The 17,500-nt window shown below is 45.1% G+C and overlaps 1 protein-coding gene across 1 annotated transcript in view; it reads left to right on the plus strand.

Annotated features, from left to right (window-relative positions):
* LOC311308085 (unconventional myosin-Va-like) overlaps positions 1 to 17,500 on the plus strand; it is a gene marked incomplete at both ends in the record, with an annotated part of 127,948 nt that overhangs the window by 103,015 nt on the left and 7,433 nt on the right. The window contains 8 exons of the mRNA XM_084437022.1: positions 336 to 392; positions 504 to 731; positions 880 to 888; positions 1,580 to 1,680; positions 1,908 to 1,964; positions 14,964 to 15,044; positions 15,831 to 16,029; positions 16,754 to 16,813. Of these exons, the coding sequence (XP_084293148.1) occupies positions 336 to 392; positions 504 to 731; positions 880 to 888; positions 1,580 to 1,680; positions 1,908 to 1,964; positions 14,964 to 15,044; positions 15,831 to 16,029; positions 16,754 to 16,813 (792 nt within the window). The remainder of the gene's footprint in view (positions 1 to 335; positions 393 to 503; positions 732 to 879; positions 889 to 1,579; positions 1,681 to 1,907; positions 1,965 to 14,963; positions 15,045 to 15,830; positions 16,030 to 16,753; positions 16,814 to 17,500) is intronic.

Genomic DNA, 17,500 nt, shown 5'->3' on the forward strand with positions numbered 1-17,500 from the left:
ACTCTGATACTACGAAAATACTACTAAGATACTATGGGCTAGAGCCCGGGTACAACTCTGATACTGCGAAAATACTATGGGCTACCTGTAGAGCCTGGGTACAACTCTACTACTACTAAAACTACTACTAAAAAAAATCTACTAAAATACTATGGGCTAGGGCCCAGGTACCACTCTGATACTGCTAAAATATCATGGGATAGGGCTTGGGTACGACTCTAATACTACCAAAATACCACGGGCTAGAGCCCAGGTACAACTCCCAATGCTATTAAAATACTATCAAAGTCTAATACATGTCTAGTTATTCTTTATGTAACATAACTCTCCCTCAGGACAATGAAGAGCATAAGAAGGCCCGCGGAGCAGAGCTGGAGTACGAGTCTCTCAAGGTGAGGAGCAAAGCTGTACCCCGGGCTTCTGTCAGAAGCCTCGTCTACAGGCACCAAGGGCCCCCTTCTGACGGCCGCCATGTTTTTTTTCCACCCCCTCCCCCCCCACAGCGCCAGGAGCTGGAGTCCGAGAACAAGAAGCTGAAGCACAACCTGACCGACATGAGGCAGAGCCTGCTGGGTAATGTAGGCGCAGGGGCCGGCGCTCCGGGCTCCCCGGCCTACAAGGTGCTCCTGGACCAGCTCAACGGCGCCTGCGAGGAGCTGGATGTGCGCAAGGAGGAGGTGCTGATCCTGCGCTCGCAGCTGGTCAGCCAGAAGGAGGCCATGCAGCACAAGGTAGGGGTCGGCTGGGGGTCACCGACCGTCCGGAAGCTTCCGTATGGGGCTGGTCAGTGGGGGCCAGGGTGTGTGTGTTAACATGAAAGGATCTGATCTGACTACTACCAGTGTTTCTAACTTTTCCGTCTCTCCCCCCCACACACAGGATGAGAAGGTACAGAGAGCCTGTAGCTGCATGTTCTAGACACAACCACCTCATGTTCACACTGAACCATTCCACCATGTCTAACCAGTAGTATACGAGTCTAACATTTCATTTCATTTCAAACCTTTATTCATACTCGTAAACAGGGGTGAAAATTAACCTTTTGGCTCGCGGTGAGTCACCTGCCAAGGGGACTGTAGATGAAAAAATCTACCGGCCAAGTATATATATCTTTCAGATAGCCTTCCGAAATCTAGTCGCCAACTGGAAATTTTACCTGCATTTGGCCGGTTAATGTTAATTTTCAGCCCTGCTCGTAAAGCACTGAGGTTTCCCTCATTTACAACAGGACCCCGACTAGAGTCTGCTTGGTTACATTCACCTGTCACTACTGACACATGCTGTCCGCTGCTTGCAAGTACCGCTGTTAGTTCGCCCAGTAGGAGCTGTCAGCGATAGGATAGTTAAACATCCATGATGGAGATGTGTGTGTGTTTGTGTAATGTCCCATGGTGACATTATAGGGCACTGCTGCATCACATTAGCACCCCCTCAACACCGTGACCTTCTGTAGACACATGCCCATATCAGTGTAAACTGTCGGAGCTATGATTGTAAAACAGCTACACATGCTCACGTGTGTGTGTGTGTGTGTGTGTGTGTGTGTGTGTGTGTGTGTGTGTGTGTGTGTGTGTGTCAGGAGACCATGACTGAGCCTATGCACCATGTCGAGGACGTTTCCAAGATGAAGGACTCTGGTGAAATTAAACAGGCTTACATCGGCCTAAAGGACACCAACAGGTACACTCTTCTCTCTCTCTCTCTCTCTCTCTCTCTCTCTCCATCCTGTCTTCCTCCTCCTCCCTCTCTCTCTTCCTCCTCTTCTGTCTTCCTTGACCCCTGTCCCGCTCTCCTCAGAGCGCAACCAGGCGCTCGTTACAGTTCAGACCACCCGTGTGTGTGTGTGTGTGCGTGTAAGAGCTGTGAGTGTGTGTGTGTGAACCGCTCTTTCTCTCTGTTTTGTGCAGATCCCCCAGGTTCTTGCGTAAGCCGCTGGAAGCCAATGAGCTCCTGAGTAGGCTCAGGTAACCAATCAGGTGTGGCCTATGCATCATGAGGCGGAGCATGCATGGCCATGCTAAACCAATTGGAAAAGGGATACCAAAGGCTGATATAGGCGATATGGCTAAATAGGGAAGGCTAAGCTAGGTTAGCCTGTGTAGCAACAGCCATCTTACCACCATGGTGATGAAGCTAAGCTAGGTTAGCCTGTGTAGCAACAGCCATCTTACCACCATGGTGATGAAGCTAAGCTAGGTTAGCCTGTGTAGCAACGGGCATCTTACCACCATGGGGATGAAGCTAAGCTAGGTTAGCCTGTGTAGCAACGGGCATCTAACCAGCATGGTGATGAAGCTAAGCTAGGTTAGCCTGCTCTAACGGCATGGGGATTGACCCACCAGCTCCAGGGGGACTGTAACAGACCCAGTGTTCATCTCAAATACAGGGTGTCTGTGAGATCGCGTCTGAGATCAATTCCGAACAAATGTGGCGAAGATTTTAAAATGAACGGTTGACATTTTATCAGCATAGTAGCTTGAGGTGTCGTGGCTCTGTCAGGGTGGGCTGCTAAGCGTTTGGGTAATGAGCCAGTTGCTGGAGCCAGTGGAAGAGTTAAACAGCCTCGCAGCATGGCAACAGCATGGAATGGCTCTCTTAGTGGCACAGGAAGTGATGTAGATGGTTTGGGGAGGGGGGGGGGGGCGGGTGTAGGAGGCCTAGCTAACAGCCCTATGGAATGACCTGGCATGACCCCTGCATGGATCACCTGTTCGTGGCATTCATTTGTTTTTCTACTTTGACCGCCGCCCTCGTGATTTTGTGTGACCCTCTTTTCTGTTCCCTCCTCATGTCAGTGTTGTGGACTCATCTCTCTGTCACACCACAGTCACAGAGCTTTCCGCATTTGAAACACACACACACTGATATAGAAGCAGGCCGGTACGTCAGTTAGTCACACTTGAGCAATAAGACACGAGAGGGAGTGCTTTACTGTGGTTTATTGGCACGGCTGTGGTGCAGCCGCAGGCACGACGCGAAGCGGACCACAGACGTGCCAATAAACCACAGTAAAGCACGACCTTGAGTGTCTTATTGCTTTTATACAACAGCACTGCACTGTTGTTAATTTTATTTTGGAAAAGACGGGTTTATAGTGTTCAGTCTTGCTTAAATATTTTGTTTCAGACCTCCACGATACGACAGCTAGTTCCGACGAGCGATAGGGAGTAGGAATACATTTGGTGATTAACCCAGTGCCATTATAAGCCTTAACACTAGCAGCGCCAAGCATTTGAAACTTACCAGCATAGCTGGGGGGTGGGTCAAATGCCCCCGCAGTCTTTAGAATGGGAGGCTGTTATTGACACACAATGGCCGCTAGATGGCGCTCGTGTGTGTGTTTCGGCTTGGGCTACAAATAGATACACCTGTCTAGAAATAAGATGGTCGTGTCTGGGACTACGTTTTCCCAAGCCCTATTATCAAATAGAAAGCATATCACTGATAACACTTGAAAAATAAGAACACATTGGCGCAGTATGATGTAGGACTATTCACCTATTGAGCAATTTATAGATGGATTTATGGATGAATTCCATGTTTACTCAGGCCCGGTCGGATTTAGCCAAGCCGCTGGGGTAGGCTTGTGTTGCAGTTTTACCACATTAGTTATTATTTTGGGAATTTGAGCAGAAAGGCATTTTTCTTAACATGTATTATGATATATAGATATATATTATACTAAATAAATATATAATATTTGGGAGGGTTTTTATCGCATTGTGTTATTATGTAGCAACATTCTGTGGAGGGCAGTAATAGTTGCATCGACACTGGCCGTAAGAAGAAGTGATTGAATACAGTTTCCGCATTTTTGTTGTATTCTATTTGACATGTTCCTTTGCCTCATTTAGCACCAGCTGCAACAATCTCCTCCAAATCCGTTCTCTCCGTTAGCAGGGCTAACGTTGCACTCAGTAGCTTGTGCTTATTAGCTAGGTTTGGTAAACAGCTTGTGCAGTGGAGGGGTTCTTTTGGGGGAATTATTGGATTATGCCAGCTAACGTTAGTTCCCAAGCTTGTTTGATAACTATTCGATGCAGTCTGCCAGGCTAGTGCCTGTCGCCGTCATGAATGAGACGACCTAGTTTATATACGGCCCCAGCTTTTGTTTGCTTTTAACTTCAAATTAACGTTTTTGTGTTTTGGGGCCAACTCTTAAGATAATATAATACGGCATGCATAGCTAGCGAGAGATATTGCCCCCCGCATCATTTTTGCAACTTTGCAACTGCTTGCTTGCTAGCTAGCTTAGCTAGCCTAACGTTGGGTGTATGAAACTGGATTGTGAACAATTGCACAACCCTCATCCCACGATGGAGGCTATCAACTGGGCTTGGGACTTTGCCTCTCATCGCTAACTGGAAACTGTCCCGGTTGAGCTAATGGTAGGTAACGTTAGCTAGCTCAAACAGTTTTTTATTAGGCTATTATTAGCCTATCCAACCAATGTTATTTTGTTGTAGTATACTGTTGTATGGGTGGGGGTTGCAGAGGGCTACAAACAAGAGTGTGACACATGAGCACAGTTGTATTGTACAGAAAAATAAATTGACACAAACAATAATCTGATTAAGTTGACACTTTATTTTTTAATAATGTCACGCTTCACATAGTATTTTGAGCCCGTAAATTACGACTGACTTTAGATTTACACTGTCAGAGCTGGCAAGCTAAACATTATGCCTAAATTCGTTATGCTAAGAAATCGTACGTTATTGACATCATCGACTTTTCGCCGTTTGCGTGGTCAAGTTCAGGTTTACCTTAATGTTAGCTAGCTGGCACTAGCTATCTCTTGTCAACATATTTTGGCATCATCACATACACATAGCAGGTTGTAGTGCATAATCGTTTGTATTATTTTGATTACAATGTACAAATTTACTTTACGTTGCCCTAAAGTTATCTTTGTCGCTGTTCCCATGGGGGCTGCCATCTTGTTTGACTGCCATTCCAGTGCATTTTCACATCTAGAAGGTTGGAAAAACACGGGTTACGGGTTGCCTGGAACGCGCCATAGTGCTTGCTTGTTTACAAAAAATGGGAACCAAATAAAATAATAATAAATAGATAAAAAAAGGCTAGTTCCGAGCAACGAGTGCTTTTCTTTCATTGACAGCATGTCAATAGGAAAACGCGCGGTCTCTTTAGTCCTGAGACCATCAGACAGGCAGCTCTGTAGGTCATTGAAGGCTATATATTATTATGATATGGTTGATAATAGTGAAGACGTGTGCAAGTTGTGTGTCATAAAATGTAAAAAAAAGTACACATCAGCTTATCACAGAGTTGGCTGTAATATAAAGTTGCTCCCTGTCCTTTGACATTCGCTACCCGCAGACAGACGGCATATTTGCATGTCAATGTATGCTCAAACTAATTTGAATTTCGTGGGGGTTGGGGGGGTTAGTTAGGGTGAGGAAAACGACGCGCGGTCTCTTTAGCCCTGAGACCATCAGGCAGGCAGCTCAGGAAGGCTATATATTTGTATGATATTATGTCTAATAATACATTTGTTGAAAGTAACGAGAATTACATGCCCAAAAAACAGAGATAGGACACGAACATTACAGTTGATAATAGTGAAGGACAAGTTGTGTGTCATAAAATGCGGAATCTCTATCTTATTTTCGTTGTAGATGGAATCAAACCAACAAATACGACTTTTGAACCGGCTCTCCCCTACCTACACCGAAACCAATTCAATTGGGTAATAAGTGATACGCCGATAGGCCTATAAAACAAACATTTATGTTAAACTCTTATATCCTAGCACGAACATTAGAGTTGATAATAGTGAAGGACATAAAGTGAAGGCCTATAAAACGTATAAAATAATGGTCTCATAAGCATTTTTCGATTGTGGAATTGTGTTCACTTGTTTTAGTTTGCAAACATATGCAATTTTCTTAGCACATCTACTGGCTAACTTTTGTCACACCCCCTGGTTCCAGTCTTGGATTATTAGCTACTTTCATTTACAATGACGTTACCTTATGAACACAAATAGCTTAACCTACTGTATAGGCCTACATAAACACAAAACCTAAATATCCTGTATATCCATTGTATTTTCTTTCATTGACAGCGTGTCAATAGGAAAACGCGCGGTCTCTTTAGTCCTGAGACCATCAGACAGGCAGCTCTGTAGGTCATTGAAGGCTATATATTATTATGATATGGTTGATAATAGTGAAGACGTGTGCAAGTTGTGTGTCATAAAATGTAAAAAAAAGTACACATCAGCTTATCACAGAGTTGGCTGTAATATAAAGTTGCTCCCTGTCCTTTGACATTCGCTACCCGCAGACAGACGGCATATTTGCATGTCAATGTATGCTCAAACTAATTTGAATTTCGTGGGGGTTGGGGGGGTTAGTTAGGGTGAGGAAAACGACGCGCGGTCTCTTTAGCCCTGAGACCATCAGGCAGGCAGCTCAGGAAGGCTATATATTTGTATGATATTATGTCTAATAATACATTTGTTGAAAGTAACGAGAATTACATGCCCAAAAAACAGAGATAGGACACGAACATTACAGTTGATAATAGTGAAGGACAAGTTGTGTGTCATAAAATGTGGAATCTCTATCTTATTTTCGTTGTAGATGGAATCAAACCAACAAATACGACTTTTGAACCGGCTCTCCCCTACCTACACCGAAACCAATTCAATTGGGTAATAAGTGATACGCCGATAGGCCTATAAAACAAACATTTATGTTAAACTCTTATATCCTAGCACGAACATTAGAGTTGATAATAGTGAAGGACATAAAGTGAAGGCCTATAAAACGTATAAAATAATGGTCTCATAAGCATTTTTCGATTGTGGAATTGTGTTCACTTGTTTTAGTTTGCAAACATATGCAATTTTCTTAGCACATCTACAGGCTAACTTTTGTCACACCCCCTGTTCAGTCTTGGATTATTAGCTACTTTCATTTACAATGACGTTACCTTATGAACACAAATAGCTTAACCTACTGTATAGGCCTACATAAACACAAAACCTAAATATCCTGTATATCCATTGTATTTTCTTTCATTGACAGCGTGTCAATAGGAAAACGCGCGGTCTCTTTAGTCCTGAGACCATCAGACAGGCAGCTCTGTAGGTCATTGAAGGCTATATATTATTATGATATGGTTGATAATAGTGAAGACGTGTGCAAGCTGTGTGTCATAAAATGTAAAAAAAAGTACACATCAGCTTATCACAGAGTTGGCTGTAATATAAAGTTGCTCCCTGTCCTTTGACATTCGCTACCCGCAGACAGACGGCATATTTGCATGTCAATGTATGCTCAAACTAATTTGAATTTCGTGGGGGTTGGGGGGGTTAGTTAGGGTGAGGAAAACGACGCGCGGTCTCTTTAGCCCTGAGACCATCAGGCAGGCAGCTCAGGAAGGCTATATATTTGTATGATATTATGTCTAATAATACATTTGTTTAAAGTAACGAGAATTACATGCCCAAAAACAGAGATAGGACACGAACATTACAGTTGATAATAGTGAAGGACAAGTTGTGTGTCATAAAATGTGGAATCTCTATCTTATTTTCGTTGTAGATGGAATCAAACCAACAAATACGACTTTTGAACCGGCTCTCCCCTACCTACACCGAAACCAATTCAATTGGGTGATAAGTGATACGCCAATGGGCCTATAAAAACAAACATTTATGTTAAACTCGTATATCCTAGCACGAACATTACAGTTGATAATAGTGAAGGACAAGTTGTGTCACAAACATATAAAAACATACATGTTCAAATAAAATGCCAGATCAGATGCCACATAAACTAAAGTAAACATCATCTTATTGCCACCCCTGAAAATGCCTTGCCAACCCAGTTGCCACCCTAACTGTAGGCAATTAATCTTTTTTTTTATTTTTATGTTGGTTGTAAATGTTGGTGATATTTCTCCGTAGTTCATGTAAACGTTTTACTCACCAGTTTACAATTAACTTTGCCCTAAATAGAGAAAAAAATGGTTGCACCCGTGACCCGCCCACCTGACTGACCTGCAGAAACCACAATACTAAGCTAACGTTACGTGGTGACTGGAGCGATCCTCACTACCACAGCATATTTCCAGAGTGAGTAAGGTAAGCAAGCTATAATTTGTTTGTTGTTGCTTTATGTTTAAACTGTTCAAATGTTCTGTCAAGTTTGACAATGTGAAATATGTGATAGAGCTCAACCACATGACTATTGTTATTGTATGACATGAGTTATTCTAAACTTTTTGGCATACATACTGAAGCGGGGGGGGAATCTAGCTTCACATCAACTAGCTAGCTAGCACTAGTGAAATGAGACAACTGTTTCCCTCAGCGTGCGCTGTTGTCAAATGGTAGTCTGTAATGAAATGAGACCATCATGGTTTTCCTCAGCTAGGCCTATTTGCATGTCAATGTAAACCCGTGGGGGTTGGGGAGGGCTACAAGGTATGGCTTTTGGTTAGCCTACAGCCCTACCAAGAAATGTTAGTTCTGCTTCATTCCCACAGCAATTTTCTATAGGGAGGCTTTAGCGGCTCTCAACCTCAAGTACAAACCCTTCTCTACATGGCCGCTCAGAAGATCTACAAGTCCAACTGGGCAGCCAGGGTCCGTGCCACAGTTGTGTGGATGAAGAGGTCCCACAAGGCCAAAGTGGTCTTGAAGGAGAAGCAGCAATTGCTCAGTGAGATCACATCTCAGTACATTCTTTTGATTATAGATGCATGATTGAAATATGAATGATATTAAAGTGTAATGCTAATTTATCGTTTTTTGAATCATGCTTTTTATTATTTTGTCATTAAAGATAACAGCAACATACAATATGTTATTCACTCAGTTAGGCTATACGAAAATTAATGCTAGTAAATTGATAGATTTTGGGTGACTAATTTTGTTTGTTTTGGACCCACAGCTCAGGAAGTAGGTGGAGAAGGACAGAGTCAACAGCATGAACACAGGGGACTTCAGGAAGGCAGAGGAGTTTGTGGAGCCGATGCGTGTGCTGCACACATCCACACTCTGTGTCTCCAGTGAAAGAAACCCAACCTGTGGCCAGAAAATTCCAATCCTCTAAAAGTTGCAGGCCCATTACACTGTGCGCCAGGGGGACTCTGCCCAGTTAGCAGATCATCAGTGGGCAGCCAGCGGCCCGCTGAGGACCAACTCGGCGGCCCTACGTCCTCCGTCAGTGCGTTGGTGGCTTGCTGCTCACACTGCACCACCCTCCCCACACACTGCATGCTAATGCGCTCTATACGTTGCTATGCTAATGCATGTAATATTGCTAATAATGCATGCAATAAATGAGAACAGATGTGTGAACTTTTTTTTAATTTTATTTAAAGTAGCACATCAATATAACACAGATTAATGCAATACTCGTAAGAGGAGACAGGTACAGTAAAGAAAATGTTCAAAAGCAGCATAACGAACATACAGTACATAACATATATCAGCATACATATAGTACACTATGAACAGCATATGACATTATGGAGATGGACACTAGACATGGTAGGCTATATAAATACTCTAGACAGATGGCATGTACAGTAACAATCAATAGTTTGGACACCTTCTCATCCAGTAGAATGCAAAGGTGTCCAATCTTTTGACTGGTACTGTAACTGTACACAACTGTGCACACAACTCAGGTGTACAGTAGTCTGATGGCTGTACAACAAAAGCAGAATAACCTGGGGGGTTGTGTGTAGCCCCAAGACGTCATGGCCGATCTAAAACACAGAATTCAAAATAAATTTGACTTTGTAAATGGCTGAAAGAATTGGTCTTTGATAAGTATATATAATTAAAAAAAATGTGAACAGGTCAGAAAAAACAAACACCAACCATAAGAACTGGCGTCGCATGCTGTGGTTTGTGGACGATGTGGCGTGGAGTCCCATGTTCGGGCCCCAAGGTAGGTGGTCTAAAATAAGATAAAAAATAATATTAAGATAAAGTAGGTGGTCTAAAATAATATTTAAAATAATATTAAGATAAAGTCTAGACCAAGTGCCCGGCTATAGAGTACCTGGTCTGCACGTATTCATGGGTTTCAAATGTAGTCCTAGACCTGCCGGACCAACACAGGTGTTTCAAATTAATGAATTAGTTCTACTGCATAAGATAAATTGAAACACCTGTGTTGGTCCCCAATATGGCAGGTCTAGGACTACATTTGAAACCCATGAATATGCTGGTCTGTGCTAATCTTCACTGTTCTGTGCTAGTATAACAGTAACATCCTGGTTCTACTCTGGTCTCCATACCTGTTCTCTGTACTGGTCCTCATGTCTCCTCTCGCCCTTCGCCTGCATCATCACCTCAAGTTTTTCCCAGTTTCTGGCACCTTCCAGTTTGGATGTGCCAGAGCCCATAGGCCACCTGGGCTGGAGGGAGAGACAGGACAATTAACCAAGTGAAAGAGACAGAAATACTGCACACAGAAGAGACATTGATATGACTGTCCAGCCTGTGATAGACATCTGAAGTTTTGCAGAATCTAATAAGATGGCTAATTTTAGCAATAATAGCTTAGCTAGCTAGTAGTGCCAACTGCCTACCTAGCACAGCCTACTCATTGACCAAATGAACATGGGAACTTTCACAGACGTTGCCAGAGCATTTGGGACAGTTAGTTTTAGCACTAGCCTAAGCACTAGCCTAGGTATGCTGCTAACGTTGGAGATGAAGTAAACATGGAGATGTTACAACGCCTGTTGCTCATAGCACTAGTGCTTATTCATGTCTCTTGTCCTCTTATTTCGGTTATTTCAGTTATAATATTTCAGTTATTCAGTCCCTCATCACCTTTGCGCTAGCTAGCTCGCACTCCACTGGAGAGTAAACAAACAGTGCGCCCCACAATGCACAGCGCATCTGACTACGGGTCTTTTTTTAGGTCAAACATGTTGCGTCCGTCCGAGAACGGGCGGTTTCACACAACTGGAGCGCCCTAGAAATCGGTTGTGACCGCTCCGAAAACACCTCTTCAGGAGGGTCTCGGAGCGGCTGTTTTAGTGCACACTTGTCTGCGATTGTTGTGTTCACACAGGCCCATACAGAGCGCTCTCGGCCCAAAGCTCGTTTGGTGCGCACAAACTGTGTTCGGAATCGCTCCCTATTCACTATATTGAACTATATAGGGCGTCAGCCATTTTGGGCTGAACGAGGGAGCGATTCCGAACACAGCTTGATCATTTTGTGTGCATAAACAGTGGCTAAGCATAAAACATAAACACACAGAGCTAGCTAACATACAGTGCTAACATAAACAGTGCTAGCTAACATAAGCAGTCGGCAACATTACAGTAACGTCAACATTACGGGTAAGAATGGGCTAACGTTAGCGAAGCTAGCCAAACTTACATCATCCACGAGATCCAAATTGTTGTCACGTCTCCAAATCCCCCAAGCTCCTCTTCTGATGAGCTGGACTCAAATACAGCCTCTAAAACCTCAGCACATCTCCTGTTTTTGTGTTTGTTTGCTCATTTTATCTTCTCCGGTAGCCTAAGTTCATTCAGTAACGTTAGCCCAGCCGGATTCAAAACATCCTCCCTAGTTGTTTGCCACCACATGGCCCAGGTTTATCCAATGGGGGGCTCTCTTGATAGAAAGTGGTGAATAATGTGGATGGTCATTGGTTTATTATGTCTGAGACTGATAGACAGCTGAATCCATGGGGAAAGCGCCAACCAATGGAGATTCAGAGAAGGCGGCGTAGGCCTTCAGGAACCAATCATAAACGCTGTAAATCTCAAGACACGAAACAGACCTTATACACAAAACAACGGTGTAAAATTATGTATATGATTTCTGTGCGTGTTGATATGGCTGAAAAATCAATAAAAACGTACGACGCCCGCGCCACCGCAGGCGCAGACTCCAGAGGGATAAAGCACAGTTCTTTTTACTCACACCAATGCTCCTATATAATTATAATTATATTATACTCCCAGTTATATTATATATTTGTTTTGTCCAGATTGCCAGTTGAACAAAAACGATCCAAGTGCCAAGTGCAACATTGTAACATATTATTCCCTGAACCAATGCAAACGGTCTAGACTCTAGAGGGTTGAATAGCCTGCACCCCTAGTAATTTTGCATTCATTCAATAGCCTACATAAGCATTCACATCCATAAACATAAGGCTGTGTTTTCAAGACATTCACAGCATTTCAAAATTCAACATTTGCATCATAGACTATTGAGTGCTATTCGTTTGAAGACATTTGACCTGTGTTGAGCTGATAGCATACGTTTTGAGATTAAACATAGTTTTATCTAAATGAGCCATTGTGTGAGTGTAACCTTTTGCATTCATTGTTGAAATCACATATAGTCTACCACAAAAATATTATTGCTGTGCACATTCTTATATCCATATGTAAGGATGGATTATTCATTCAACCTTGATTCCTATAAAAAAAAAAACATATTGATGAACCTAGGCGACATCTGCTGGGAGAAAGTAGCATTGCAGCCTTCAGGTCAGGTAAAAAAAGATGGCTGACCGGCTTTTAGCCAGAATACACTAAAAAAATGACCAAACTACCTTTTCCTGGTGGGATTTCGAAGTTTCAAAAACACTGACACGTAAAACGCACATATCTAGGAAAAGTCATGAAAGCAGGGCGCTGTAACTTGAACGGTTGCAGAGAATTATTTTTTAATGTAGTTGCATGGGTCACCTTGACCCACCCTCAGCTATTCTAGTGTTAAAGGCACTGCTTGGAATCCGTCTTAGCCAATCACAATGCGCGGTCGGAACTAGCTGTTGTATAAATGCACACAATGCACACACACGTACACAACGCACACACACACATACGTTCACACGCGCGCACATTCTACTTTGATTTAGAGTCCTTGCTTAGCTTACGTGTCACACAGCATTTCAAGTATGTTGTCTATCCTCTCTCCTCACCATGGATGTATTATATAAACTGGATACAGCCACTCCATTCACTGGCCGCTATCAACAATGAAGCCCTATTGAACCGCGCCATCTTGGCAAAATTTGTAGTCATTTGACTATTTCCGGTTACTTTTGACTTGCGCAGTTGTGCTTTTCTGGCCTTCCGGTTACTTTTGACTTGCGCAGTTGAGCTTCTCTGGCCGACGCGCGTCCACGAAAAAGTTCACATTTCTCTGAAATGTAGACGCGCGTTCCCGGCTCTCCCCGCTTTGATTTAGCAATGAAAACCGGCTTGCATATTAACCTGTTTTTGTCAAATATATCAATTGGAGAAATTATTTTTTGATCCTGGCATCTTAGTTTTAACAGGTTAAATATAATTTAACATGTTTTGTTTGCTAGTAGATGGTATTCATTCCGTTCGCGATAACGTTATTGCAGCCAGGCTAAATTCCTCCAGGGAGTCAGTGACAGGCGAGTTGAAGAGCTTCACTCCCCGCCAGCAGGAGCTCTGGCCGCGGCTACCGCATCTTGGATAACCCGCTGAGTTCCTGGCTGCTATTTCACATTCGCCCTTGATCAATCCCAATACCGATCCATGGTAACAATGAATCAATCGTTCAGATCAGATCGGAAGTGCTGCATGCATGTTACAACATCATTGTTAGCTTTATTAACATAACCATAGCCTACATTTATCTCTCTAACGTTAGGCTATCCATCTTACACCAGTCGGCCATTCGATAAATGGAAGCGGTGAACGCCAACGTTGACTGAAAACACCCAAACTCAGTGTATCGTTTCATCTTCATGCTACACATCAACTCCTTTACATTGTATGTGAATAAATTCCTGTTATTCTAAAAATATCGACAATATCCCAAGGTTGGTGAGTATGGCAAGCTATAAGCTATTAATACAAGCATACCGCTCAAAAAGGGCTTAATACATACAACAAACTGATCAGGCTAATCATTTTTTAATGAAAATGACCACAAGACAACCTCCTGTGCATAGTTGAAATGGTAGTGGGATACGGTGATAAACTGGAGTGATCATTTGACAGCAATTATTAGCCTTTTCCAGGAATGGACAGAAATGGGATATTTTTAGAATAACAGGAATTTATTCACATACAATGTAAAGGAGTTGATGTGTAGCATGAAGATGAAACGATACACTGAGTTTGGGTGTTTTCAGTCAACGTTGGCGTTGACCGCTTCCAGCTATCGAATGGCCGACTGGTGTAAGATGGATAGCCTAACGTTAGAGAGATAAATGTAGGCTATGGTTATGTTAATAAAGCTAACAATGATGTTGTAACATGCATGCAGCACTGCCGATCTGATCTGAACGATTGATTCATTATTACCATGGATCGGTATTGGGATTGATCAAGGGCGAGTGTGAAATAGCAGCCACGAACTCAGCGGGTTTTCCGAGATGCGGTAGCCGCGGCCAGAGCTCCTGCTGGCGGGGAGTGAAGCTCTTCAACTCGCCTGTCACTGGCTCCCTGGAGGAATTTAGCCTGGCTGCAATAACGTTATCGCGAACGGAATGAATACCATCTACTAGCAAACAAAACATGTTCAATTATATTTAACTTGTTAAAACTAAGATGCCAGGATCAAAAAATAATTTCTCCAATTGATATATTTGACAAAAACAGGTTAATATGCAAGCCGGTTTTCATTGCTAAATCAAAGCGGGGAGAGCCGAGAGAGCCGGGAACGCGCGTCTACATTTCAGATAAATGTGAACTTTTTCGTGGACGCGCGTCGGCCAGAGAAGCTCAACTGCGCAAGTCAAAAGTAACCGGAAATAGCCAAGTGACTACAAATCTAGCCAAGATGGCGCGGTTCAATAGGCCTTCACTTTAGATTTCGATTCCTGGGGGCTTGCTCCTCACACACACTCACACTCCCCTCTCGTACCCCCCCCCCCCCCCCCAATCACACCCCGCCCCCTCTTCACGTTGCTGGTTGTGTTGTGTCCCTGTCTGCCCTGTGTGTCGCTCAGATCGCCCACGCCAGACTTCCATAGGCTGAATGAGGACGGCGAGCTGTGGCTGGTTTATGAGGGGTTAAAGGAGACCAACAGGTTAACCGCGCCCCCCGAGGCGTCTTGCCAGTGTGTGTGTGTGTGCGAGCGCATGTGGATGCCGGTGTGAAGGGACGACATGGCGCCACGTTCCTTCCCTCCATCCCTCCTCTCTTTCTCAGCTCCCTCCCTCTTATCTCTCGCTTCCTATTGGTTGATCAGAGGCGGTTAACCCCCCTCTCGAGTGTTGTGGTGTGACCGACCGTGTTGCACCTTGTCCTAAATCCTCGCACCCTTTCCTACTGTACTAACCGGCTCCCGGTTTTGCCTCGGCGCTCGAAGCGCGGCACCCTAAGTAGAACGACTCCCATCGGTGTGGCGCTTCGCTCTGGCGCTCTCCCCCCGCGGCGAGCGCGGGCCGCCGGCGTCTCTCCTCTCTGCCTCGGGACGCCGCCCCACCGCCCTCCCGCCTCCCCCCGGGGGTGTGACGGCGTCGGCTCGGACCGGACCGGACCTCCCGAGTCAGAGGAGAGGGGGGAGGGGAGGGAGGGTGGGGAGCTCTCCCCCGGGGAAGGAGGTCTTCCCGGCTGGGCTGCGTGTCGCCAGATGGGGGGCGCTCGCTTGCCCCCCCCCCCCCCCCCGAGAGCGGAGGACTGCAGCGGCGAGGTCGTCCCGCCTTGACCCTCCCGGCCCAGCGAAACGCCTCCCACCCTCCTCCTCTGGGCGTTCTTCTGACTAGTCTCTCTCCTCTCTCTCTCTCATCCCCTCATACTTCCTCCCTCCTTCTTCTTTCGCCCCCTTCTCTTGCTCACACGCTCATTCGGACGCACGCCCCCCCCCCTCAAGGTTGCTGGAGTCCCAGCTGCAGGCGCAGCGGCGCAGCTACGATAATGAGGTGGAGGTTCTGCGAGGAGAACTGCAGAGCGTGAAGGAGGAGAACAACCGGCAGCAGCAGCTCCTGGCCCAGAACCTCCAGCTGCCCCCGGAGTCCCGGATAGAGGCCAGCCTCCAGCACGAGATCACGCACCTCACCAACGAGAACCTGGTACGGACACACACACACACATGCAAACGCACAAAAATCAGAGAAACGGCTTAACGTGACACCTCACACACCTCTATGACGCGCACGAATGCGCTCGCTGCGCGCCGAACACACACACACACACACACACACACACATGCGTGCGCGTACAGAGCGCAGACACGCAGAGCAGCGCAATATCACACACCTCGTCAACGAGGGCCCGTCGAGTCTACACCCACTCACACACACACACACACACACACATACTCATTGCAGATGCACAGCAAGAGACCGCGTGCCTCCTCATTGAGAACCTGCAGGGTACGCATATGTAAACACACTTGCAGAAGCACACACAGTACACAGTAGTACGACATCACTCCGCTTGCTAGGGGGAGGGGGGGGGGGGGGGGGGGGGGGCAGGCAGGGGAGGGGCATCATGCTCAAGGAATGATAGAATAAATGCTGTTACGAGGCCGTTGTATGTTTCTGCTGTAAAGTGTGTGTGTCCGTCCTGTATCACACTGTAAAGTGTGTGTGTGTCCATCCTGTATCACACTGTAGAGTGTGTGTGTGTGTGTGTGTGTCATGCTCAAGGAATGATAGAATAAATGCTGTTACGAGGCCGTTGTATGTTTCTGCTGTAAAGTGTGTGTGTCCATCCTGTATCACACTGTAAAGTGTGTGTGTCCATCTTGTATCACACTGTAAAGTGTGTGTGTGTGTCCATCCTGTATCACAGACCACAGATGACCCAACAGCCTATCGGGAGACCCGACTCATCATTTTACGACGGATGGTTGTATGTAGAGAAAACATTGCATCTGTGTGTTGTGTGTGTGTGTGAATGAGAGAGAGGGAGAGACTGTGTGTTCCTGCACGTGTGTGAACACTAACCGAGACTGTGTGTGTGTGCGTGCGTGCGCACTCCACAGAGCAGCGTTTTAATGTGATGTCTGCTCTAACAGCCACAGCAGCGTGTCCTCCTTTCCTAACCCACAGAGGAGAACCAACCTCCTTCTGCTCCTCCTCCTCCTCCTCCTCGTCCACACAGGAGTCCACTCTCTAATAAACTACCGGTTAATCAGCACTCCCCCTCCCCTGAAATCAGACACCCTCGGTGCCCTGGGCGATGGAGACACAGTTTTACAGAGAGGAAGCGATATTCTAAAATATTTGCCGAAAGGGGTATTTCATCCAAATTGGAAAAGCATGTTTATATCTATAGCTCATTTGTATTCAGGACTAAGAGTTGTAGTCCAGGAGTTTGGCTAGTGTAGCAACAAGTTTGGCTAACTACAGCAACAAAGTATGCTAGTAGAATTTAAGACTTATTTATTTAAATAGGGACAAGTAGTGGAATAAACGTATTCTGGAAGCCAGATGGCATCGCGGAAAAACTTTTTTTGCGATGAGTATGGCTTTCAAGATAGAATAAACCCAGTGTAGATCACCGTCTAACTCTGGCCCATTCACGGGCTACTGTCAG

The sequence above is a fragment of the Borostomias antarcticus genome, assembly GCF_949987555.1.
Source record: "Borostomias antarcticus genome assembly, chromosome: 4".
In the NCBI taxonomy this organism is placed as follows: Eukaryota; Metazoa; Chordata; class Actinopteri; order Stomiiformes; family Stomiidae; genus Borostomias; species Borostomias antarcticus.